This window comes from Hibiscus syriacus, unplaced genomic scaffold (assembly GCF_006381635.1).
Source record: "Hibiscus syriacus cultivar Baekdansim isolate YM2019G1 unplaced genomic scaffold, ASM638163v2 tig00109987_pilon, whole genome shotgun sequence".
NCBI classification, from domain to species: Eukaryota; Viridiplantae; Streptophyta; class Magnoliopsida; order Malvales; family Malvaceae; genus Hibiscus; species Hibiscus syriacus.
The window spans coordinates 707,001-733,414 of NW_024062550.1; the positions used below are offsets into that span (position 1 = coordinate 707,001).

The window sequence follows — 26,414 nt, forward strand, 5'->3', positions numbered from 1 at the left end:
ACTTAATTAAATTAATATATAAGTTTATAAAAACTAAACTGGGATTAGAAGATTCGAGACGAGAGTCATCCAAAATCCTTGATTTTAGTGTCACTTAACTAAGCGACGCAAATTCAATTAGAAAATGACCTAAGAACTTCTTTTATTACTAAATTATTAGTGGCTAAATGCTCAACTTGGACCTAATTGAAATATATATATATATATATATATATATATATGGGGTATTATAATAATTTTTTTGAGGAAGGGTATTATAAAAATTACACTATTATTCTCGGGCCTAGTCGAATTTTTTTCATCCTAAACCCTAATCCAATCCGATCTTATCATTTAAAATTCTGACATGAACCTAAATCTAGATTTAAGAGAAATCCAACCTTATAAAATCAAGTCGAGTTAGAATATGTTGGATTCGGGTCAAATGTCTTATGTCACCCCCTACATGGGACCGGGAGAGGAAGGAAACAAGTCGTCGTTTAGGACAAATCAACACCTACAGATTCCTTGCTTTAACCCTTGGCAAATGACAATACACACTTTATTACATTTATGCAATAAACAATTCAAACTAGGTTTAAAATACTAGTTTACATGCAAACGTCCGCCACTTCCTACGGTGTTAAGTACAAGTAATTGAACCAACCCTACAATTTGTGGGTATATATATACCCTAGTAATTCCACGCCCATCATAATTATCACGACAAAGACCACTTGTACTCAAAGAAGAAAGTGATGGGAAGGAAGCCTTGTTGTGCCAAAGAAGAGATGAACAAAGGTGCATGGTCCTCAAATGAGGACCAAATCCTCACCGACTACATCAAAATCCATGGTGAAGGCAAATGGAGAGACCTCCCTCAAAGAGCTGGTATTCCTTGTTTCACTCCATTCCACTTCGAATTCATTTGTTTTTTCGTCCCCGAACTTACCTCTTTTTTCCAACCTGATCCCTCAACGTGGCACGATTTCAGAGTGTCACGCCACCAAAAGGACTAAGAATGAGTTAGAAATTCAAGTTTAGGGATTAAATTGGAACACATTGTCAAATTCAGAGTATCATGTCGTCAAGAGCACCAAAATGAGTTAAAATCCAAATTTAGGGACCAATATGAACAAAAAAAGTTTAGGTATCAAATTGGAAAAGTTATTAAATTCATAGGCTAAAAGTTACTTTATCTCTTTTGATATAGGGTTGAAGCGATGTGGGAAGAGTTGCCGGCTCCGGTGGCTGAATTATTTGAGACCGAATATTAAGAGAGGAAACATCTCTATTGAAGAAGAAGAGCTCATTATTAGACTACACAAGCTCCTTGGTAACAGGTAACACCTTTGGTCAAATTACGATTTTGGTCAAATTACGGTTTTGGTCCTTGATCAAATTCGATATTTAAATTCTACGCTCTAGTTCGACCTTCAACACCCTTTTTACATTAGTTGAAACTCTAGTTTAAGTATTGAATTTAGGTGTCAAGTACGCTACATTTGGTTTTGATTAAAATTTCAATGTGTTTTAATCCATTTAAATCAATATTTATAATAGTACATCGAGTTAAATCAAAATTTAGGTGTTTATAGATCGAATCAGACCCATATATCATAGCAATAACATTGCGTAAGCTCGATTACCGGATAGGTCTAGTATATACCGATATCAAAAGAAAAATGATCACCCCATCATGTTAGCATTGGTCTTGGTTGATTTCCCGTGGATTTTATTTCGATTCGATTAACGGTTAGTGTTTTTATAACTCCGATTAATGAAAGTTCGATTCAATGTTATCAGGTGGTCCCTCATCGCTGGAAGACTACCAGGGCGAACAGACAATGAAATAAAAAACTACTGGAACACAGCTTTGGGTAAAAGATTGAAGGGCCAAAAGAGCAATTCTCCCAAATCCACTGAAACTTCTAACAAGCTGAGAACAAATGGTGAACACCAAGTGATACGAACCAAAGCAGTGAAGTGCACCAAGGCTGTAAATGTCACCATAAACCCTAAATCCAAAACCATTAGCGGCGTCGAAACCCTGCCTTCCTCGTCGATCAACGAGGATTTCTTGATGGATTTCGACATCGATGAACTTTTCGTACCCGAATACGACCCGATCTCGGAGTTTCAGCATCAAGTCCGACAAGGAGATGAAAATGGGGACAACATGGGGTATGGTGATGGGTTCAACTTGATCATTGATGATGCTAACGAGCTTTGCAATTCAATGGATGATTTGAGAAATGGTGCTGAGATTTTCGAGACAAGTGAAAATTTGGATCTTCGAAGCCTAGCATCGTATCTAAATATAGAAGATGAATGGATCAATTAGTTGAAGTTAAACTAAGTTTGTCATTTCATAAGTATGTCCTTGTAATAAGAAAAATTACGAGTATGGATTAATTTAGGTATTATATCGGGAATGGATGTAATTTCTATTTTAGTTAAAATCATATTAAAACCTTAGGCTTAATACCAAAATAAGTGTCCAAACGATACCGCTTTTCTCGAGTAGGTGCCTAAACTGTTTTTTGATTCATCCCGGTGCCTAACGTTACAAACGTTATCATTTTAGGTGCATGAGCAGTCAACATCGTTAATTTTCCCTGTTAAGTGACACATGTCACAATCTGATGATTTTGAAATTTATTTTTTAAAAAATAAAATATTATTATATTTATAAAAAACCCTAATTTATTTTAAATTATAAAAAATCCTCAAATCCCTAAAATCCTCGCATCCTAAGTTTAACCCCGTCGTCATTTCCGACCATGACCACCACCGCTGATGTAGCACATGCCAACCTCCTAGTCATACGCCGCCGTAGTTGTCGTCGATTGGCCGTCGGAATCGTGATTTTTATCCTAGGGTTCGCGAGGTATAAAACGTCGATTCATCGTCGATCGGTCATGATTTCATAGGGGTTTTGGTCGATGAGGAGAGGTGAGGTCGGGTGGAGCTTTGTCGACAACAAAAGATGGCAGTTGGCGTGGGTTTTGGGGTTGAAATGAAGGTTTTTAAACTTTTAGGGTTATTTCAAAATGTTTATTTTTTAATATATAATTTTAATTTTTAAATAAATTTTTTAAAATTATCAGATTGTGGCACGTGTCATTTAACGAGAGAAATTAACACCGTTAACGGCCCGAGCACCTAAAGCGATAACGTTTATAACGTTAGGCACCTAGATGAGTCAAAGAATAGTTTAGGCACCTGTTTAAGAAAAACACTATAGTTTAGGCACTTTTTTTGACATTAAGCCTATAACCTTATAAAGTATGAAAAAGTTATTATGCACTAATTCAAATTTTAATTAATAATTAAGTTAAAAAAATAATGCTCGAACATTACTCTAAAAGGGACTTGAAAATTACAGAGGCCTTCAGTCTAATTGCTCAACACATAATCAGAAGGAAATGGGTACCTCTCAGATAAATTGCTCATTTTAACATTTTTCTTCTCGATAAGATGATATTTAACTCTTAAAAATCTTACACGAATTAAATGATATCAGTAGTTAAGGGACGATCAGTAATAGATCCAAAAATATTTTTCAGGATTGACACACATATATTAACAACATAAAAGTTTTAAATGAAATGATGCAAATGAAATTTCAAAGTGGGCACCGTTCGTAAATAAGTAACAACAACAAATTGAAGAAAACTCATATTTCAAGATGGGCACGAAAAATTTCAGGGTGGGTACCATAAGTAAAAATAAGTAACTAATCGAAAAAAATTTAGATTTCAGAGTGGACACATGCCTCCACTAAGTTGTAGCTTCGCCACTGGGATGATTATTATCTCTAGATGTCTTTGCGCACGAATTAAATATTTAATTTATTTAATTATCAAATGATTGATTTTTTTAACAAATTTTACTTTCTAATAGATGAATATGCACCCGAATAGCATAAATTATTAGAAAATATGTTGGAGTTAAAGATTAACGTTTGTTATGGATCAAATTGATTTAATTTATGAGTTTGAGGGCATAATTAGGTGAAAAAAATTCAGGAATTGATTTGATATTTTCAAACGATCGAGGGCTATCGAAACATTAAGCCTCGATTGTTTTACATATTGTTTCTTCGACAGCATCTTTGGTAAAAAAGTTTATTACCTCTGCGGTTTTCAATCTCCGCCATGGCTGCTCTAGATTCTGATGTTCCCATGGTCCCCGTCGGAGAATCTTCAAACAGCTCCGCCGCTTCCTCCTCCACTAAGAAGCCCAAGCGTTTTGAGATCAAAAAGTGGAGCGCCGTTGCCCTCTGGGCTTGGGGTACCAATCCCTAACCGTAACCCTAATTTACTTCCTCTTTTGCCTTCCCCCCTATTTTAGAACCAATTTGCTCTTTTAATGTTGACTTGTTTGATCGATGCAGATATTGTTGTGGATAATTGTGCGATTTGCAGGAATCACATCATGGATCTATGTGTGTCTTCCTACCTTGAGTTTATTTTTCAATTTCTTTTATTCTTTTCATTCGATTTATGATTATTTTTCTTTTGGTTTTGATGAATTCCGACTGGTTACGTAAATTTGGTTTTACAGGTATTGAATGCCAAGCAAACCAAGCCAGCGCCACCAGTGAGGAATGCACTGTTGCTTGGGGTATTGTTTATCCTTTTTTTCATTCCCTGAAACAGTAGAATTACTGAATTACAATGCATTATAATGTATTGGGCGTGCTCCTTATGTGCGTGTTGCCGTGTTCCCGATATCGGGTTGAGTCAAAAAAATTTGAATTAGTCAAGTTGACTAGTCTTATTTTGTAACTCAAACTTTATTTGAAATTTTTTAGAGTCAAATTTATGAAATTTGAGTCGAGTCGAGTTGTTCGAGTTTCTATTTATATTTAGTTGTAAATATTTATATTTTTATGGTACTAATTGATTCTGATTTAAACGGTTTTCTATAACCAATATATATATATATATATATATATATATATTTCTTCATATTTTTTCATATGGATATATTTATATCATGCATAGTTGAGTTATTAGAGTCATATTTTATGACTCAAACTTTATTTGAATTTTTTTTCCAGAGTCAAGTCGAGTTTTGCTCACCCCTACCTAACGCTATCTGAATAATTTCTTAGCTTTGGTCTGGACCTAGTAAATATGAACTGTATTGGTTGGTCTTCGTTTGATGGTTACATTTGTTCGTGAGAATGGTTGATCCATACACTTTATTTGTTTCTAATCTAAATAAAATTCCATGACTAAGCTAATTAGAGTACCGAAAAAATTACTTGTTAAATTTTAATTTGTTCGTTGAATTCTCTTTAAGACTCATATGAAGCTTGGAGAAACTATTAAAGCATGTGGGTGATAACATTAAGAACAAGACAGCCTTCTTTAACAGCATTAGTATATCAGCTTGTCAACTGATGTTTTGGTCTCGGAAATTTTATTGTTTCACTCTATATCAGTCGTTTCCTTGCATATAAACGAACACTGAAACTCATCTCTCACTCTTTTTGTTCAACGGAAAACATAGAAACTCATTTTTGATTTGATATTGAATCGCTTTTCATTTGTAGGGGTCTGTAACCATGCATTTCACTTCCACTGTATCAGCCGATGGCTGAAGACTCGTCAAGTGTGTCCATTGGGTATGATTTGTGCCTCCCGGTGCCATATTTTCACTTTGATATATTGCCCAATCCGTAACAATGCTATCTTTGTGGTTTCGATTTTGCAGATAATAGTGAGTGGGAATTCCAAAAGTATGGTCACTAAATCATTTGGACTGTTTTCAGTTGAATCTGCTTGCCTTTCTGGCATGGAGTGGGTGAAGATTACATATTTCTTCAGCTTTCTGTTTACTTTACTGTATTTGCTTTTCATTTTTTGGAAAACACTTGGATCTATGAATTAGGGATTGGGATTTGCCATGCACTGTCTGCAATATGCTTAAATTTTATTGAGAATTCGAGTTTGGATTTTTTATTTTTGCCCATCAGGTTCCATTATTTTAAGTTTGAATCATTTCAAATTTTGGTTATTTCAAAGCTTAAGTCGTTTTGTGTTCGACACGAGTTCAGATTGGGGTTAATTGTATTAGATTTGTATTCGGATTGATCGACCCAAGTTTTTGGTTTTGAGTCGACTCGGAATCGACGGGTATTTAGGATCAAACATAAAAATTCCACCAGAAAATTGCATTTAGTATGTTAGAACAATATGTAGCTTGGGTTACAACAGTTTTGTTGTACAATTGCAGCAAAGGCTTACCTTGGGATATCTAGGACAGCAGCATTTCCATCAAAACAACAACAGTCCGTGCACGAAGGTAACCTGAAAACGCAGCGGTTTTGGCTGCGCCAGAGCAATGCGATTCGGGACAAGAGCAACACCGCCATTCTGGAATCAAGCAGCAGCCTAAATATGAACTGCAGTTGCACGACCTGCAATGACAGGGTTCATGCAAATGCATGAGCTGCGGTCGAATGGATTATTACGGTGACATTTCGGATGGTGACGGAGGTTGGCTCGGAATAACGGCAACAGAAGATCCAAGACAAGTTAAAGCCACTGCAAAAGAATGGATTTCAGGTCACAAAGTCAGTAATCCCGAGAGGGCATTTTCATTCCACTTGATCGACATACCCAAAACTTAGAATGCAATCACACTTAACCGAAAAATTATTGTTTAAAATATTAATCCAAAAAATTAGACTCAAAACGACCACGTTTGTATTCTTTCCCGATTAGGTAACAAATAGAGGGATCCCTCCCCACTAAATTTTTGTAGACTAGCATTTGGCTTCTCATCTTTCATAAATTTTACTTTAAACCCTTTAAAAATTGGGTAAATTGCAAATTTGGCAACTAAATTTTACTTTATCTCCTATTTTACTTATCATACTTTAAATCTTGTTAATTTTCTCATTGAGTTTAATACGTTTCTTGGTCACTCACCCGTTAAATAGTTAACAACATTAAAATGAGCTGCTATATAGATGCAAAACGATATCGTTTTAATGAAAAGTTTATTTTTTTAAAAAAATATTATTTTTAACACCATTAACTATTTAATGATTGAGTGACCAAACTAGGAGAGAGAGAGAGTAAAATTCGGTAAAAAAAATTCAATGTATTAAGTTTAGTGAGGAAATTGAAAACTTTTAAAGTTCAATGAGCAACACGAATGACTTACCTCAGTGGTTAAAGGAATCGTTGTTGTTCCTAGATATCACAGGTTCAAGCACCATTCACTGCAGTAGGGTGATTGAGTATTTATTGTCAAATGGTTGATAGTATTTAGAATATATACTATTTTGTAATCACTTTAGCTTAATAAAAAAAAATTTAGTGAGCAAAATAGGAGAGAAAGTAAAGTTCAGTGATGAAATTTGTAAAATTTTCATTATTTTTTTATAAGTTGATATTAAAACTTCATTTTTTTATTTTTAATTAAATCTATAATTTTTAAAAAAGTAAATTAAATTTTTTAAACTTTTTTAAAATTTTAGCTTAAACATTTTTTTTGAATTGAAAAGGATAACCTAAAGATGGTTACATGTGGACTGGGGGAAATGGCTCCTTTCATATCAGCTAGCCAACACGCATTCAATTCCGACAGGGGGGTCTCGTAGATGATCATCTGAGATATGTTCGGTGGAGACATCTTGGTGAGTTTGTCGGCCACGCCGTTCACTGTTCGGGGTATCCAACGCAAACACGTCTCTCACCCTTGGTTTCGCATGGTAGCGATTGATCGAACTAGAGAGATCGGGCTGCTCCTTGCTCTTCTGTCTTCTAAGAGATCAATAGCTTCTTTGCTTCCAGACGCTTAATACCAAGGTTCCAAGCAATTCAGACACGTTCATGGATACCCCAGAGTTTGGCATGGAGAACCGAGCAGTGACCTATGTTTTTACTGAAGCCACATATCCAAAAGCATGTTGTATTGCGAAAAATTCCTCCTGCCGCACTTGAGCCACTGTGCAGGTCGACACCTCCATCCGGATTGTGGTCTGAACCAGTCGGATACTTTTGGACCCGATTTTGCAGCAGCCATATGGGTGGAAGAGGCTTTTTCGTAATAGCGTGCCCAATTATAAGCAAGCTGAACGGTGGTCTCCTTTGGCGTTGTATTTTCATTGAAGACAATATCGTTCCTACACTTCCAAAATTGCCAGAAAAGAGAGGAAAAGAGTGTAGACCATGAGATATTGGAGTTTGGCAATGGAGTCGTGTTAACCATTTTGGAAAAGAGCCATTCATTTAAGTCGGTTTGGAAGAATCGAGTGGTTATCGTCACTGGTGAGAGCTGGTTCTATGATCTACGCACCTGAGGGCAGTCTCGAAGAGCATGAATAATAGTGTCTTACGAAGCACCACAAGATGGGCAGGAAGCATCGTCAGTGAGAGAACGTCGGACCCGTTAACAATTTTTCATGAGTTTTTGATGTATGATTATCCAAAAGAAGAGCCTTAATCTTTGAGGGAGAGGAAGGCTCCAAATAAGTTTCCATCGGCTATTTGTTTCAGGCCAGCCTGCTTCACTTATAGATTTATAAGCGGATTTTAAGGCGAAGGTCTGGTTGCTAGTCCAACGCCAAGTAAGGGAGTCATCAGTCTCGACTACGTCGGGCGTTTTAATCCCCATAACATGGTTAAGAGCATGAGGGGTGATGAAGGTGGAAAATGCAGATACGTTTCAGGTGTCGTCCATGGAAACGAAGGACTCAAGGCAAATATTCTCATCAATAAGGACATCCGAGAGAGCATAAAGATGCAAGGGGTCGAGATTGGGTACCCAAACATCATCCCAGAAATGAACTAACGAACCATTTCCTACTGACCAGCTTAGCTATTGCAAGAGTGAGGTCTAAATGTTTGAGAGGCCACGCCACAGGGGTGAGCAGATCGATCGATGTATGGACATTGGAAATGTTTCAGAAATTTTGTACTTGGTCGTAGTACCAGAACCCAAAATGAGTCGGTTTTTGTGAGGATGGCATAACCTAGTTTCATCATGAAGGCCATGTTGTGGTTGTGGATACGAGGCATTCCAAGGCCACCCCGATCTTCTGCAAGGTGAGGGAGTCCCAAATAATAAGGGGAATTTTGTTGGAGGAGCCCCAAATGAATTTTCGAACTTATTTTTCAATTTCATCACAAATGTGCCGGGGAAGAACCATAGTTTACATAAAGTAGACTGGGATTGCAAAGAGAACAAATTTGGCAAGGGAGATCCTACCAGCCATCGAAAGTGTTTGAGCAGACCAGCCGAAAAGTTTGTTGTTGATCACGTCCATTATGAAGGAGAAGTCCGAGGATAAGGGAACTTGTGAAAGACGGGAACTCCGAGATACTTGCCGAAGGAATCAACCGAGCGAAAACCAAGTTTTGACATAATTTCTGATTGCAATGTAGGGCCGTATTAGGCGAGAAGTATATCAGAGTTTTGGCTTTGCTGACCTTGTGACCAGAGAAGTAGCCGAAGTCTAAGAGAACTGTGTCAATGACTGTCGCTTGCGAGCTATTCGCTTTTGCATAGAGTAGAAGGTCGTCTGCAAAAAAGAGGTGGGAGACATGTAGGATTTGTCTACGGAAACGGAATGGTTCCCGGAGGTTGTCATGGATAGCTTTCGATATACTATGGCCGAGTCGCTCCATAGCAATGACGAATAAATAGGGTGAGAAGAGGTCGCCTTGGCGGACACCTCGTTGAGGAGTAATTGGCTGTGAGTACATATCATTCCATTAGATTTGCATTGAGGAGGAAGAGTTACATCACATAATTAGCTGAGTGAAATCCGTCGGGAAACCTGCATCTTCAAGAGTATCTAGAATGAAGTCCCAGAAGATTCTGTCAAAGGCTTTTTCAAGGTCCACCTTTATTGCCATCCATCCTTGATTTGTTTTGTTTAGGCGCATTGAGTGGATGAATTCCTGGTTTATGATTATGTTCTCAATGATATTACGTCCATGAATAAAGCTTGTCTTGTTGGGAGAGATAAGAAGGAGCATGACATGCTTGAGCCTTCTCACGATTATCTTTGTGATTAATTTATAAATAACTGTACAGAGGTTAATGGGCCGAAAATCAACAAAGGTCTCTGATGCATCCTTTTTTAGTATGAGGATGAGGGCGATTCTATTGATTATTGCATTGATTTCGCTACCCTCTAAAATGGTTTTGATCATACTGTAGATAGCCGGGCCGACAATTGACCATTAGGTTTGAAAAAATTCAGCATGGAGGCCGTCATGACCGGGAGCCTTTAAGGGAGCCATATCAAGGAGGGCCTCGTAGATTTCATGGGACAGAGTGTTACATAGAGGAGAGAGCACGTCTTGGGAGATAGTCAGGAAGCAGCCAGAGAGATGATAAGCACCGATGGGTGTATAGTCAACGTCATAGAGGTTATGGAAGAAACGGACTGCCTCCTCTCGAAGTATATCTTCATCATGGCACCATTCTCCGTTATGGAGTTTAAGAACGGATATCTTGTTTCGTCGTTTTCGTTGCATGGTTTTGCGGTGGTAATATTTAGTGTTACGGTCTCCTAAAATAATTCAATCTATCCAAGATCTTTGCTTCTAGAGAGTTTCCTCAAGGTCAAGGATTTGCTCAAGGTCGAGAAGAAGTTGCGATTCAAGATGGAGGAGGTGGCTTGCGCTGCGCGACAATTGCATAAAACTTTCTAAACTCCACGAAGCCGAACCATGACTATTTACTTTTTGGTGCCTAAGTAGCCGAAGATTTCTTTGTTCCATGTATCAACAGCTTTTTTGAGGTTGTCGATAGCATCTGGGAGGGGAGCAGAGGAGTCCAAGTTATCTTTGACCATATGGGAGAAGTCGTCATGGGATAACCAGCCTGAGAAGTAACAGAATTGGGTGTTACGACGAGAACCAGTATTGCCTACACTTAGGAGAAGAGGCCTGTGATCTGACCTCATGCGGAGAAGATGGAAAACCATGGAGTCGGGAAAAAGATCGTCCCAACGAGAGTTGCAAATACACCTGTCGAGTCTGGCTAATGTGAAACTGCGAGACCAAGTGAATTCTGGCCCCTAAAAACCCATGTCTCGTAAGGCAAAATCATGAACCAAGTGTTGGAAATCCGAGCTTGGGCGGGAGGAATTAGCTCCACCGCTCCTGTCCGAGTGACTTAGTATGGCATTAAAATCTCCAAGAAATATCCATGCTCGGTAATTAACGAGGCAAGTTGGCGAAGATAAGGCCAAAGCCGTTTACACTTAGAGGGGTTGGGGCTAGCTTAAACGAAAGAAGCCAAGATCGATCTGTGGGTATTCGTGAAAGTGTTCTGAAAGTGAATGAACTGGAAGTGGTTGGCAATTATCTCTACATAAGCCGAATGAAACCAGCAGATCCATATACCACCAGAAAAGTCGGAAGCTTCGACTCGGTGCGAATAAGGAAAGCCAATGTTTCGAATAACCACATTCGACTGTGAGCCACTAACTCTAGGCTCAAGGAAGGCGACCACATCAGGCTTTTGTTCTCGGAGATACTGATGCATAGTTTGGGTTAATTTTGGGTGTCCGTACCCCTGGACATTCCAGCAAAAAACTTTTAAATTCATAAAGGCAATCTGAAAGAGAGGGGGAGCTCACATTATTAGAGCATGACAATCACTTGCTTAGTCACAATCTCAGGTCGTCGAACCATTTCATAAGCGGTAGTCGTCGGCGTGCCAGTATCAACGTGATTTTGAGAAACGTGGGTTGGAGGATCCTGAGGAGGGTCAGGCAAGTCCGGTGGTTTGGAATGGTGGATAGGAACTGGAGCTTGGCCTAGAGCTGAAAGGTGGTTAATTTTCGGGTCCAAGTTCTCAGAGATTCGGAGGGCAATGTGTATAGTTCTGTCAAGGAGAGTTACGTGTTGCATGCATGAAAGGTCCGTGAGCTGGAGCAAGCGAGGGACAAAGCAGTGGAGAGGGTTTTTGGCTTATGAAGGAGAGCATTGCAGGAGGCTATTCCGAGGGGTTTCTTCAAGGTGGAGGTCGATTTTCCCTTAGAGGTTCGAGAGTCTTTCTGCTGCTTTTGGGTATGTGGATCGGTGGAGGTGACGTGGGTAATCGGGGTGACGGTTGTCTGCTTGTTAGACGGTGCAGCTATAGGTTCTTCCACAACTTCACTTAGAGCACTATATCTAGAACCATTATTTTGGCTTCTCCGTGGGTTTACCTTGGCTGCTGCACTTTTAGGGTTCCGACGCTGGCGTCGTTCCACGAACATCCATGGTCCGATCGGTCGTTATCAGTCGGTTGTGTTTTTATTGAAGCAGGTGCAGTCTCCATTGTAGTAACGTTGTTCATGGTTGCAGTATGAGCAGATCCCTTTTTAGGGTCGGTGTTGGCAACTCCAGTGTTGGATCCTTGGTATGTAGCTTGTGTGTGGCCGTATCGACCACAGTTAAAGCAGATCATTGGCAGTGTCTCATACTCAACCAATTGAACATTGCTTTTAACAATCAGCTTGGAGACCAGCGGCTTGTTCAAGTTGATGGTAACTGCCATACGAGCGAACCGACCTCTCCTTCCGCTTTCAATGTGGTAATCAAGTTTTAGAACTGGGCCGATGCATAGGCCAATTTCCTGTATGATGCCTTGGATTTTTTTAATCAAAATCCATAGCCTAATTTCTTACTTACAATTTACAAAGGAATAAGAAAGGAATGACAAAAAAAAAAAAAAAATCTAAAATTTCAACTAAATTCGTTATTTGTGCAATTTCCTTTACGGTCAATACTGTTACGCCGAGACGTCCACATATAAGATCGATCCACGATCCGAAATAAAAAAAAGAGAGAAATATTTTATTTTAGCGTAAACTACACGGGAGACCACTAAACTATGATCAAAAATCAATTTGACCACCGAAGTTTTAATTGAATCAATCAAACCATCCAACTATTTAAATGTTTCAATCAAGCCACCGACCGTTAATTTTTAAAGGATGTTGTGACGTGTCCGTTAATAAAATTGGCATAATTATATATTTGGTCATTAATATTTACATATTATATCAATTTAGTCACTATTTTAATTCAAATAAATAAATTTTATTAACGGACACATCATCACCTCCGTTAAAAATTAACAGCCGGTGGCTTGATTTAAACATTTAAATAGTTGAGTGGTCTGATTAATTCAATTGAAACTTCGGTGGTAAAATTGATTTTTGATCATAGTTCAGTGGTCTCCCATATAGTTTACCCTTTATTTTATTTCCCCTTCTTATTATCTCCTTCTTCCTTCGTTCTTCGATAAATAAAGACAATTTGCTATTTTTTTCACATATTTGATGCGCCTCATCGGGTACTTCCCTCCTTAGTTATGTCTTAAATCTATTTTTTTTGTCATTTTCTTCATAAATACTTCTTTCAATAGATCGGGCCCGTTGGATTCTGTGTTTGGATCTAAATCTGGCGGCCGTAACAATATGTTGCAGTTTTTGTTCACGACTTAATTGTTTTCCTCGTGTTTTGATCTAGCTGATGATTGTGACTTGAATGACTGTTGTTTGCTTCTTCTTCTTTTTTAATTTGTCTTTCATTGTCATTGATTCGATCTAATGTGTGTGAAGATTGTCAATTTTCGCTTTGAGTTGAGATCAATTGTTTTCAAAATTATGATCAGAAAAAGTAAGGAATTCTGTGGATAATTGCGTTGTGGTGATTTACTTGTTAATTATAGCTTAAACTGGAAAAATGGAGGTTTTTCAACTGTGGTGGTTGCGTTTAGTAAATGTAGGTTGTGAGTTGGGATAGGATCTGTGTTGTTTTCTAACGATGCCATAGAATTAAGTTTGTTTGGCTTAGCTATGTTGAATCTCTGCAAAAATGGGGTCAAAATATCTGATTTTTGTAGGCTTTGTTGGCTCGTGTCTGGAATGTTTGTGTTTGAATGATTTAGATGAGGGAGTATTGCTTGCACCTAAGAGTGGTTTAGAATGTTTCCGGTACTTTGAAGTCGATCATCTATGCTCTGCAATATTTGTTCAGGACATCCTTTTGTGAATTTTATGACCCATTCTACGGGTCTAGCTCTTGGAGTATCTGAATGAGTTTGCAATAATAGAATGTATGAAACACAATTGGATAGTCGGTAGTTGTTTGGAAGCGTGAAACCCTTTATACCTATATCTTACATTTTGTTTCTTTTTTGTTTTTCCTTGAGATGTCAGCCTTTATAACTTTCTCATTTTGTGGAATTGCTTTCTCCTGTTAGTGACATTTTGATAAGTCTTACTTTTCATGTCTTTATAGGATGAAAGGAGGCCCTTACAAACTGAGGTGGAGGGCTAAAGAATTCTTTCTGGCTCTTATTGTTCTTGTATGTGCAACTATTCTTATTTGGACATGGGACAGAAGTCCAACACTTATTTCAGCAGTATCATCAAAAAATCAGTTGCAGCTCCCTCCAGGTTTGTTTGAAGCTATCTTATTTCTTCACTGTGTTATTTGTTAGAATTGCAACTCTGTTAATTGTATAACCTGAGCATCTTTTTCCAATTAATATTTTAGTTATCTATTGCTTCATAGGCTTACCCATCTAAGTCCAATATGAAGTTATTTGTCTCGTTTCCCTTTCCCATGCTATGTTTATATTCTGCATTCTGTTAATATTCCTGGTTAAGGCTGCATACGTACATTTTTAACAATAAAGGATTCGATTATTTTTATGTTATAAAAAATGCTTTGTCATGCCTAGCAACTTTCTTCATAGGGACTACAACATGGTTTGGCCTACTGCACTGTTAGACCAACTTTAACAGCATACATTAATGTCAAATTGTCAAGTTTTGTTAATATTTGCTTTCCTTCGATTTTTAAACCTTCTAGAAAATAGGGACAATCATTTAAATTAGGAACTTGGAAAGCATATTCTGGATAAGAGTGCTGCCACTTACACGCTCAGAATAGCTTCCCTTAATCTCCTAATATATGGTGCAGATACTAAAACAGTACCAGAAGATCCCCAAAGACACGTTAAAGAAGATATTTCTACATTGACACGGAGTGAAGCTGTAAATAACAAACAGGAACATCATTTGGACGAGCCAGATTCTACTGGCACTGCCAAAAGTTACTCAGACTTTGAAACAGCTCCTATACAGAAGAAAGGTGATTTGCTTCTTTATTTGTCTCAAGATTCCAAGAATTAGGATCAAATTTTTTGATATCACTGTGGCTAGTCTTTACAATAACTTTTTTTTGATAAGATTTGAAGGCCTCATTAAAAACCTCCTTCTTGATTAATGGAGCTTGTATAGAAGCTTCTTAATCATCGGAAGGAGGAAAAGAGTGCCTTATAATTTCATTATAGAAAATAAGAATTACAACCTTGGAAAAACTATTCCAAAAAACCCTTACAACAATACTGGAACCAGAAAACCAAACTGAAGAAGCCAACAACATAAAAATCAACCTATACCAGCCTTTGCTAAAGCATCAGCATCCATATTAGCTGTCCTTGCAACCCATCTCACCACCCCCTGAAAGTTCTAAGACTATCAACAATATCTCTAACAATGAAACCATTTACAACTGGACAAGAGTCAACATTATTGATCCAGTCTACTGCAACCCTGCAATCACTCTCAACGATCAGCCTATCTTTAACCCTCCCTTGAAAAGAGGCAAAGAAAGAAATACCCCTTTGAATAGCTTTAAGTTCCTTCAATGTTGGAGGTCCTGAACCAGCCGACTCCTGAAAAGAACCTAGGATTGCACCAGATTGATCCCTCATAAGACCTCCAAGACCTGATTTCTTCCAATCACTGCTAGTGGCTGCATCCACATTCAACTTGATGAAACCCATAGGGGGAGGTAACCAGGGGATTATAGAAGACTTCAAGAAATTGTAGGACGAATAGGAATCCCCTATAGAAGGATCAGAAATTAAAGAGTCCTTAGGAATAGAAACATCCTTATTCTTTGCTAGAAACCAAGAGGCCAGCCTAATTCTTGTTAAGAAAAATAATTCAGTCTGATCAAGCTTTCCCCTTCAAAAACAATAAAATTTCTGATTTTCCAGATTGTCCAAATAACAGCCCCAGGAATGAAAGTCCATATTGTAGAATTAGATTTAAACTCATCCCAAACTAGAAGAAAATTTTTAGCTTCTGCAGGAAACACAGAACTAAACCTCAAAAAATTTAGAAATTTGTTCCACAAAGACCATGCAACCGAACAAGAAAAGAATAGATGCGATGAAGTTTCTTCAACCATTCTACAAAGAGGGCATAACTCATCCTCAATACCTTGAACACATCTTTTAACCAATTTGGTTTTAACAGCAATTTTGTTAAGCACAATTTGCCACACTAATGTTTCAACTCTAGGGGGAACCAATCCTCTCCAAACAATTTTATTCCAGAATTGAACATCTTCTGAACCTGATGCACACCTCTTAACACAAGAACCGACTGTATAAACACCGTCCCCACTGCCTTTCCAAATCAAACCATCACTAGAATCAATAGATAGAGAAAAAGAAGAAATGATGCTTACCAAATTACACCATTGTTCAAGCTCCCAATCATTTAAATTCCTTCGAACTTGAACATCCCAAATCTAGCCCGAAGAAAGAAATTCCCCAAACTCACAAAGTTTACCGAATTTATTAGTAGAAAGCAAAAACAGTCTAGGAAACAGAATCTGAAGCGGAAAATCAGCAGCCCAGCTGTCTTGCCAAAATCGAACATGCTTACCATTTCCAACATGAAAATTGCACAAACTATGAAACTTAGAACCAAAGGAGTCTTTACAATAACTTGTTTTGCTAAATCTTGTTTGGAATAACTTTCATCATGGTAATAAGTTTTTTCTGGCAAGATGATGTTTGAGGCTTATAATTGCCAATGTCAATGGTATATATTTTCCATAGATGAGTATTTGCATGGATAGATTAAACAATATCTTTACCATAGAAGATCTGTTGAATTCCTGCTGCATATCTGTCCAGTTGTGAAGTCATGAATGATAGAGCAAGATTTTCTGTTCTTTTTTCTTAAGTTCTAATGTTTTCACTATGCTAACTGGTTCTATGCTCTCCAGCGCACTTTTCCTTGTTTTAAAATGAATATTATGAGGATCTTGCCGCAGCCAGTTTCTTCTGTTTACACTTGTAGTATTTTTGGGGTTCCCATTGTAATTTGTTATGATAGTGCAGAAGAGGAAGCAACAAAACACAAAGGCAGTCCCAAAAGAGAGAAAACTGGTTCTATTGAAAGTGGATCAGCCTCAACACAGATAGAGGAAGCACACAATGTAATTTTAAGAGGAAGAACTTCAGAACAAGAAGAAAAAACGGTGGAGCATCAAGGTAGAATATTGCCTATGCCTGATATGAATTCTTCTTGTTTTGCACGTTTCCGTCCCTGTATACAAGTTTACATTTGGAAATTGCAGATCAGAAATTCTGCCGATAGTTCTGTAGTATTCTCATGGATAGATTAAACAATTTCTTTACCATAGAAGATCTGTTGAATTCCTGCTGCATATCTGTCCAGTTGTGAAGTCATGAATGATTAGAGCATGATTTTCTGTTCTTTTCTCTTTTGTTCTAATGTGTTCACTACACTAACTGGTTCCATGCTCTCCAGCGCACTTTTCCTTGTTTTACAATGAATATTATTAGGGTCTTGCCGCAGCCAGTTTCTTCTGTTTACACTTAAGGTATTTTTGGGGTTCCCATTGTAATTTGATATTATGGTGCAGAAGAGGAAGCAACAAAACACAAAGGCAGTCCCAAAAGAGAGAAAACTGGTTCTATTAAAAGTGGATCAACCTCAACACAGATAGAGGAAACACACAATGTAATTTTAAGAGGAAGTACTTCAGAACAAGAAGAAAAAACGATGGAGCATCAAGGTAGAATATTGCCTATGCCTGATATGAATTCTTCTTGTTTTGCATGATTTCGTCCCTGTATACAAGTTTACATTTGGAAATTGCAGATAAGAAATTCTGCCGATAATTCTGTTGTTATATAAACATTATGCTTGGGGAGGAATTGCATTCATCAACATGATTAATAAGACCATGTCTGACCAGTTTTTGTTGATCGAGGTCTTTTAAGCTATTGATGGATTCCTCAGCAAAGAGTTATGAACACTGTTTTTACTGCCTCTTCCGAACCTCTCACATAGGTTTTGTATTGGGTTACATGGATGTAACATCAAACATTTAGTCATTTTCGTAGTGGGTTATTTGGTAATGTGCAAGATGCCTTTGGTTATGATGTTCATGCTCCCCCTCTATTTGAATCCGTTCAATGTTGTGATAATATTACCAATCGATAAGTGATTACCACATGATTACCGCTTCTCATTTTCTCGTATATTTTTTTTCAGCCTGTGATTACACAAAAGGGAAATGGGTAATAGACGATAGACGACCTTTGTATTCCGGGCGTGGTTGTAAACAGTGGCTAGCACCAATGTGGGCTTGTCGTATGATGCAGCGTCAAGATTTTGCCTTTGAGAATCTAAGATGGCAACCAAAAGATTGTGAATTGGAAGAGTTTGAAGGGCAAAAGTTCTTAAAAAGGTAATAGTATCCTTTTCCTTGAATATTTGTCCTTTAAATATCGGTTATTTCGGTTAGTCCTTCCTGCTAGATCTTAATCATTTTCCTTGATAAACACACTCCCTTCCTCTTCCCGATAATCGATATATATTGGACATTTACATGTCCTTGTGATGCATTACAGGATGCAAAACAGAACACTAGCTTTTGTCGGAGATTCATTGGGTAGGCAGCAGTTCCAGTCTCTAATGTGCATGATCACAGCTGGTAAAGAAAGCGCGGATATCCTCAATGCTGGCCCGGAGTTTGGACTTGTCATACCACCGGGTGGTAAACGTCCTAATGGTTGGGCCTACCGATTTCCCAGCACCAATACTACTGTCCTTTACTATTGGTCTTCAACTCTCTGTGATTTGGAGCCTCTTAACCCCAAGGATCCACAAACAGAATATGCAATGCATCTCGATCGACCTCCAGCATTTCTGCGTGATTTTCTCCACAGAATCGATGTCTTGGTTCTAAACTCGGGGCATCATTGGAATCGAGGGAAACTCAGGGCTAACAAGTGGATCATGTACGTTGGGGGCGAGGCTAATACCAACAGGAAGATAGCCAATATTGGAAGTGCCAAGAACTTCACAATCCACAGCACAATTAAGTGGCTGAACTCTCAACTTCCGAAACATCCTCATCTGAAAGCCTTTTATCGGAGTATCTCCCCGAGGCACTTTGTAAACGGAGATTGGAACACCGGGGGGAGCTGTAACAATACTACTCCCATGTCTATAGGGAAAGAGGTATTACAAGAAGAGTCCAGCGATCACGGTGCTGCCAGTGCTGTGAGCGGCACAGGGATTAAACTTCTCGACATAACAGCATTGTCTCAGGTCAGGGAAGAGGGCCACATATCTCGGTTCAGTCTTACGGCATCGCCCGGATTCCAGGACTGCCTGCATTGGTGTTTGCCCGGTGTCCCCGACACATGGAATGAAATCCTCTTCGCATTAATTTAGTCTCGAATTGTTCTTTGCTTCAATGCCCCAAGACACAAATGCGTTTCCTTCTCCTATCATCGTTCGGGCATACTCTCGGCGGCGGCGTTTTAATGGCTTCTCCCAAGTCGAATCGGCTAACTCCTAGTGTTATCAAACCACTAAATTTCGGTGGTTAGTTTACTTAAAAATAGGTGTAGTATCTAGAGCTTTAGCTTAGTGTGTGCCATAACATTTTATATATTTATACTTTTAAGAACATCGCCGGAGGAGAGTCCGTTGAACAGAAGTTGGCCGGAAAATGAGTACATTTGCAGCCTTCGATGATGGAAGGGAGAGTAGTGCTGGAATTCTTGTATGTTAAATGCTATTAAAACTAGGGAAAAAAAATCAAATGTCTATTTCTGAATTATATTTAGGTTTATATAACAAATAAGTACCTAAAGTATGTCCTCTTTTTCATTTAAGTACATGAAGTGTCTTTTTGGATAAGTACCTAAAGTTATATTTTTGTCAAAACAAGTACCTAAAGTATTTTTGATCGAAATAGATATTAAAGTATTCAATTTTTTTTCATCTAATACCTAAAGTATTCTTTAATTAATGCCAAATGTCAATTTTTTTTAACTTAGATGAGAAAGTTTGACTAGTTTAGGTATTTATTTTAGCATAAAATACTTTATGTACTTATTTTGACAAAAAAATAATTTTAGGTACTTATTTTGATAAAAAAATACTTTAGATATTTAAATGAAAAAGAAGATATACTTTAGATACTTATTTGTGATATAAGCCTTATATTTTTTAGGGTAAACCGCTCAAATGGTCACTAATATTTGGGTAAGTTATCGTTTTCACCAGTGATGTTTCAAAAGTCACAAATCGATCACGAATGTTTTCGTTTGTTACAAATTGGTCACTCGTCGTTAACAGACGTGACGGAAAACACGTGGACCGTTAACAAGCTTACATGGATGGTATAATTACACAAACAATCCATGTTATTTATATATTCTTTCAATTTGATCATAATTTTAATAAATTAAAATAAATTTACCTACAAGTGGGGGGATTTGAACATAGGACCCTTGGGTGAAATAATGCAAGCTAAACCATTAAGCCAAGGCAACCATTTAATATATTTTGAACAACAAATGATATATATATTGTATCTTAGTATGTAAATATTTTACGCAAAATTAATAATATGTTATATATCTTAAATTTAAAATTATCTTTATTTTGTTTTAACTTATTAAATATTTTATTTTTTGTCTTAATTTATTAAATATATTTTGTTTTTATTTTATTGTAAAAATATATATTTTATCTTTATCATCACTTAAAAATATATATTTTTAAATATCTTAACTTGAAATATATTTAAATATTTTACTATTAATTTAATATAAAAATATATATATTACTCTTATTTTAAATTAAAAGTATATATAATATTTTACTTAAAAATATATTTCAATGTTTATTCAAGTTGAATAAAATAAGACTAAATTGTAAAAAAAAATTGTTGCTAATAATAGTAATTGAGGTTACATACATATATTATAGTGTCAGCGTAACAAGTGGTTTAAATTTAGTTCAAATAGACTTAAAACGACCGAGTAATTGAAAAAATAAATTTAAAAGAAGTAAAAAAATTAGTTTTCAAAAAAGAATTGAAGCTATGTGTATTCTATAATGATTTAGGAGTGTGTGATTCAAATTTAGTAAAAATGAACTTAAAATGATAGAGGAATTGAAAAATATAACAAAATCAATGACTAAATTGTAAAACTGTCAAATTTAGATTTTTGATTTTTTGAATTGGGAAATCCGAACTCGACTCGAATGACTCGAAATTAAAAAAAATCATTTTTTTAGAGTCGAATCGAGTTTGATTCCCCTCTAGCTCAATAAGTTTTTACCATTTGATTCTACAAAATCTCCTTGTCTTTGTGCTTATTCATGGTTTCAAAACAATAATGTGTCTATCATTTGGCCAACAGGGTTCAATACTAGGGGTGGAGATTGATCTTCCTGGGAAATCATATTCGACTGAACTGATTGGAGAAGAAGAAAGTAGGGTTATTGAGAAGTTAGCAAGACCACAAGATGCAGGCTTTTTGAAGCCACACATATTTACTTTAACAATACCACAGGTGCATCGATGTTTCGGAGTTTATCGATTCGTATTCGATTTTATTAGTCCATTGTTTCTAATGAATGTTTCAGTTTTTATGTTGATAGGTTGATGGCGGTACTAATATTGGAATCAAGCTTCGTTGGTCTCAGAAATTGTCGTATGATCAGGGCCAGTTTTACTTATCCGTGCCGTTTCGATTTCCCGAATACGTTACGCCGGCTGTAAGGACGATTTCGAAGAAAGAAAGGATACAGTTGAATGTCAACTTTGGTATTGCATCTGGAGTCTTGTGCAAAGCAACTAGTCATCCTTTGAAGGTGCATATTTTGGTTCAGAATCTTTGTTTTCTCCTGTTATGTTCTTGCTAAACCCCCGATTTTTCGCAGGAAACGAAACAACAGGCCGAGAAGTTTTCGTTCTTGTATGAAGCAGAAGTTCTCACTTGGTCTAATACTGACTTCAATTTCTCTTATAGTGTAAGAATAAAACTCAACTTACTTGTGCCTCAAGTCTCTGTGATCGGGATACTTATTTGCATATTGACTGCGTGTTTTTATAGGTCTCGTCGGTAACGTATTCGGGGGCGTCCTTTTGCAGTCTCTGCCTTTGTATGATTGTGGCCAAAGGGATATGTTTTGTGTTTATCTTTTACCTGGAAGTCAGAAGAGTAGGAAGGTTTGTCAAGCGTTTGCTCAACCTGCTATGCTATTTTGATTTGGTTATTCATTTTGGTATTGGTCCTCATTTTGTTGAATTCGATAGGTGTTCAAAAAGGAGGTCGTATTTGTCATCGACCTAAGTGACAGCATGCAAGGGAAGCCACTCGAGGCTACCAAGATTGCTATATCTTCCGCCCTGTCTAAACTCGGTCCGAAGATTCATTTAACATTATAGCTTTTAGTAGTGAAACTTCTCTATTTTCAACTGCCATGGAGTTGGCTTCCGACGAAGCGATTGAACGGGCGACTACATGGATGAGCACGAAATCTACAATGGGTGGCGGTACAACTATGTCGATTCCACTGGAAAAGGTGTATACTCGTTTCTTTCTCGTGTTTTCCTCGTTTCTTCAAGAGAATTGTGTGTTATTAACTTGTGGTTCATCTGCCAGGCATCCGAGATGCTATTGAACACTAGTGGTTCGGTTCCTATGATTTTTCTTATCACCGATGGGCTGTTGAAGATGAGAGAAATATTTGTGACTCGATGAAAAAACGTTTGACAAACGGAGGATCACCGTCTCCGCGCATACATACTTTTGGCATAGGTAATATCTCCAGCCTCTGATCCTCCTATATTGCGTAAATCGCATTTGTTACTTCCAATCACCTTCCCTTGTGGAAATATTGCAGGTTCATTCTGTAATCACTATTTCCTGCACATGCTTGCCATGATCGGACAGGGAGATTTCGATGCTACTTGTGATCTAGGTCCATATATGCTTTGACGTTACATCCATATCTCGTGCTAAAGAATCGTGCTACATAATGAAAATTCGATGCATTGCTCGATTTTTCCCTATAACTCCCTTATAAGGATACGTGAACGTTTGTGTCCTATACCATTAGTCTTACTACTTTCCTTCCTGATTCTTTTCAGATTTAATTGAGGTTCAGAAGCAAAAGTTATTTAGCAAAGGTTTGTCTACTGTTCTTGCCGATATAACCATTGATGCATTCGACGGTAACAAACAAATAGAGGTACGTTTTTAAGTCCGTGTCATATTAGTCCTCCATTGATGCCTCACAGTGATGCATATCGGGATTCATTCATGTTTTTACCGTCTAGGCAGCTATCATCCAGCGTCTTACTGTAGGTTCTTCTAGCTGACCGACTTTATTTGGTTTCCTTCTATGTATAGGTGTACTCTTCATGCATTCCCAACCTTTCCTTCGAAGGCCAGTTGACGATTGCGGTAGGTTCGAAGGAAATTTCCACAACACGATTAAAGCTAATGGTATCTTAGGGGATTTGAGTAACTTTGTCATGGACTTGAAGGTGGTAAGGAATACCGACGTTCCTCTGGACAGAGTAAGGCTCCTACTCGGTTTTCGCTGCATAGAAAGTCCGAGGAATACTTGTTTTCACTTCATTGCCTCTTAACTACTCACGATTTCCCTTGCTTCTACAGGTGTTAGCACGTAAGCAGATCGATCTACTCACGGCTCGAGCATGGTTCTCGGAAGATAAACAGCTCGAGCAGAAGGTATGTGTATGTCAGACAATCTACTGACCTGAAATTGGTGGGAAAACAGTTTTGGAACAGAACATAAACCAACGCCATGTTTCATATCCGTAAAAACCGCTGTTGACGCTATCGGTATGTTAATGGCAGGTTGCACAATTGAGCATCGAGACTTGCAATATCTCCGAGTATACTCGAATGGTCCTACTCGAGAAAAATAAACTAGACAAAAGCTGATGAATCGTCTGGAGCTCATAAGGTATGCTATTTGCCTCAATAACTAGCATATATGTCCAACCAAGTCGTGTCGGGGCTTCCTTTTCGAACGTTGCCGAGGCCCGACGACCTCATGAAAGTTGGTAATTTGGATATAGGTAAAGAAAGGCGATCCGCACAAGATCAGGGATCCTGGAGCGCCCAAGAAGGTATTGCTTCAGAGGCTTTCGGTTGGCTTCGACGACCTGACTGCAACTGCCGAAAATATGCGTTCAGGAGCGGAAGAACAGAAACTGCCCGACGCCGCAGAAGCTTTCATGAAGGCGACTTCGAATTGCTGCGGCCGGGATGTGCAAGCGCTGCTGTTGCCTGTGCTGCATCCGATGTTGTTCGAAGATGAATGATCAGTGTGCCATTTTGTTGACACAAATATTCACTGCTTTGGCATTCATCGGTTGCCTTGAATGTTGCACACTGTGCTGCTCACAAGATGGGCAATAATGACCCCTACAATACTTGATTCGAATTAATCGTTTAGTAAATCAAATATCGATAATTATAGAGGTTTGTCATGAGGACGGGTTGTTGATTTGGTTGATGGATACGGTAGGTTAGGTGCAGGATCATGGGAAAGGTAGAACTTTAAAGGCCACGATCATTCGGATAGCCTGGTGCTGCTATCTCTATTATATTTGGCATGAGAGGAACAACATGCTGCATAGTGTTGCCCCCCGTTTGATGGAGAGTATTGCTCTGCAGATTAAGCGCGATGTTAGGTTGAGATCAGCTGGGTGCACTAAGGTTGATGTCTCCTCCTTTGCTTTTGCTGCAGAGTGGGGTTTACTTTAATTTGTTTTTTTTTTATTTGTTTATACTGGTAGGGTTTATTTTTTTGTCAAAATAAGTCCCTAAACTATACAATTTTTGCTTTAAGCCCTAAAATATGTTTTTTTTATCAAAATAAGTAGAGGTGGCAAATGGGTCATTCAGATCGGGTTCGTTTGGGAAATTTTGGTTTATACTTAATTCGGGTCGAGTCGGGTCATTTAGGGGTTTGATTTTATTTATGCCTATAATAAGTCGGGTAGAGTTCAAGTTGAATCAAGTCATTTCAGATTTCGATTTTATTCAAGTTTATAGTAAGTTGGGTTGGTTTAGGTATCGAGTTGGGTCAATATCAGATTGGTATATTTGGGCTCGGATCAAATTAGATCGGTTGATTTTTTGGTCAAATTAATATCCGATTGATTATTTTCGGTTTGGGTCAACTTTTAATCTTCAGTCAATTCAAGTTGAATTGGGTATAAGTCAAATCAACTATATATAGAATTATTGCTATAATTTTGTAAAAGTTGTGTCTTTTTTTAAAATCTTATTATTTGTGTTTAATTTCATTCAAATTCAATTATCATTTACGAATTATAATTTAATTCATGCTCAAACCTATAAGATATGTTAGAGTTTGTAATTTTTTATTGATCTGGACTGAAAAGTTTATGGTACGATCTACTTGATTAAAAAATAAAATTTTTAATTAAAAATTTTATTATCTCTTAAAATTTTAAATTAGTTACTTAATGTTTAATTATAAATATAATATTTTAATTAAACTTAAAATTAATAATACTTTGAATAAATATTATTCTAAATGTTTTGGAAAGTTATACAAAAGAATATTAGATTAAACTTAAAAGTAATATTTTAAATTTAAATAACTATTTGTTTTCATTTACAAAAGAATTAAAATAATTTGTAAATTAATTTAATAGTTTTGGAAAGTTATTTTAGTAGTTCCAAAGTAAAATATTAAATTAATAATGAATTATATCATATGTCCCAAAATTATAACTCTTATTTCAAATTAGCCTTTAAACTTTTAAATATTTCAATTTCATCTTTAAACTATGACTCTCATTCTATATTAGTCCTTAAACTTTTGAACATTTGAATTTCATCCCCAAACTATGAATCTCATTCTAAATTGGTCCCTAAACTTTTAGATATTTTAATTTCATCGTCAAATTCATCTAAATATGTAATCCATTCCAAACATAGTTTAACCTAATTCCCCCCAAACATATAATAATATAACTTGCCTAATGATTTTATTAACATGAGATATGATTAGTATATACGAATAATTTAGGATAAAATTGAAATATTCAAAAAATTTGGGGACCAATTTAGGATGAAGATCATAGCTTGGGAATGAAAATGAAATGTTTAAAAGTTTGAGGACTAATCCAAAATAATGCTCATAGTTTAAGGATAAAATTGAAATGTTTAAAAGTTCAATGACTAATTTGAAATGACAGTCATAGATTGGGGGACATTGATGCAATTAACTCGTTAATAAT

At 37.1% G+C, this 26,414-nt stretch overlaps 3 protein-coding genes and 1 pseudogene across 4 annotated transcripts; all 4 read left to right on the forward strand.

Moving 5' to 3' along the window:
* Positions 1-736: 736 nt before the first annotated feature.
* LOC120211800 (transcription factor MYB1-like) lies at positions 737-2,369 on the forward strand. Its single transcript, XM_039210274.1, has 3 exons — positions 737-870; positions 1,193-1,322; positions 1,786-2,369. Exons 1-3 carry the CDS (start codon positions 738-740, stop codon positions 2,321-2,323), a joined length of 801 nt encoding a protein of 266 aa, XP_039066205.1. The 5' UTR covers position 737; the 3' UTR covers positions 2,324-2,369.
* A 1,718-nt stretch (positions 2,370-4,087) lies between these two features.
* On the forward strand, positions 4,088-5,937 carry LOC120211863 (RING-box protein 1a-like). The gene is made up of 5 exons (XM_039210329.1): positions 4,088-4,275; positions 4,379-4,429; positions 4,549-4,608; positions 5,546-5,617; positions 5,707-5,937. Exons 1-5 carry the CDS (start codon positions 4,140-4,142, stop codon positions 5,742-5,744), a joined length of 357 nt encoding a protein of 118 aa, XP_039066260.1. The 5' UTR covers positions 4,088-4,139; the 3' UTR covers positions 5,745-5,937.
* Positions 5,938-13,209: 7,272 nt separating this feature from the next.
* Positions 13,210-19,980, forward strand: LOC120211857 (protein trichome birefringence-like 16). Of its 2 annotated transcripts, XM_039210323.1 has the most exons (7): positions 13,210-13,300; positions 14,254-14,413; positions 14,943-15,113; positions 17,164-17,316; positions 17,712-17,864; positions 18,347-18,542; positions 18,706-19,980. In XM_039210323.1, the coding sequence occupies exons 1-7, from the start codon at positions 13,292-13,294 to the stop codon at positions 19,532-19,534; spliced, it is 1,671 nt and encodes a 556-aa protein (XP_039066254.1). In that variant the 5' UTR covers positions 13,210-13,291; the 3' UTR covers positions 19,535-19,980. The 2 variants fall into 2 exon arrangements, with proteins under 2 accessions (XP_039066254.1, XP_039066255.1); XM_039210324.1 differs by lacking the exon at positions 17,712-17,864.
* Positions 19,981-21,478: 1,498 nt separating this feature from the next.
* LOC120211959 lies at positions 21,479-24,461 on the forward strand (annotated as a pseudogene).
* The last annotated feature ends 1,953 nt before the right edge of the window (positions 24,462-26,414 follow it).

Coding starts and splice junctions, on each gene's coding strand:
- LOC120211863 (XM_039210329.1), top strand. CDS start 4,140: ATGGCTGCTCTAGATTCTGATGTTCCCATGGTCCCCGTCGGAGAATCT. Junction 4,276..4,378: donor CGTTGCCCTCTGGGCTTGGG/GTACCAATCCCT, acceptor TGATCGATGCAG/ATATTGTTGTGGATAATTGT. Junction 4,609..5,545: donor GGAATGCACTGTTGCTTGGG/GTATTGTTTATC, acceptor TTTCATTTGTAG/GGGTCTGTAACCATGCATTT.
- LOC120211857 (XM_039210323.1), top strand. Junction 15,114..17,163: donor AGCTCCTATACAGAAGAAAG/GTGATTTGCTTC, acceptor ATGATAGTGCAG/AAGAGGAAGCAACAAAACAC. Junction 18,543..18,705: donor GGGCAAAAGTTCTTAAAAAG/GTAATAGTATCC, acceptor GATGCATTACAG/GATGCAAAACAGAACACTAG.
- LOC120211800 (XM_039210274.1), top strand. CDS start 738: ATGGGAAGGAAGCCTTGTTGTGCCAAAGAAGAGATGAACAAAGGTGCA. Junction 871..1,192: donor AGACCTCCCTCAAAGAGCTG/GTATTCCTTGTT, acceptor CTTTTGATATAG/GGTTGAAGCGATGTGGGAAG. Junction 1,323..1,785: donor CACAAGCTCCTTGGTAACAG/GTAACACCTTTG, acceptor CAATGTTATCAG/GTGGTCCCTCATCGCTGGAA.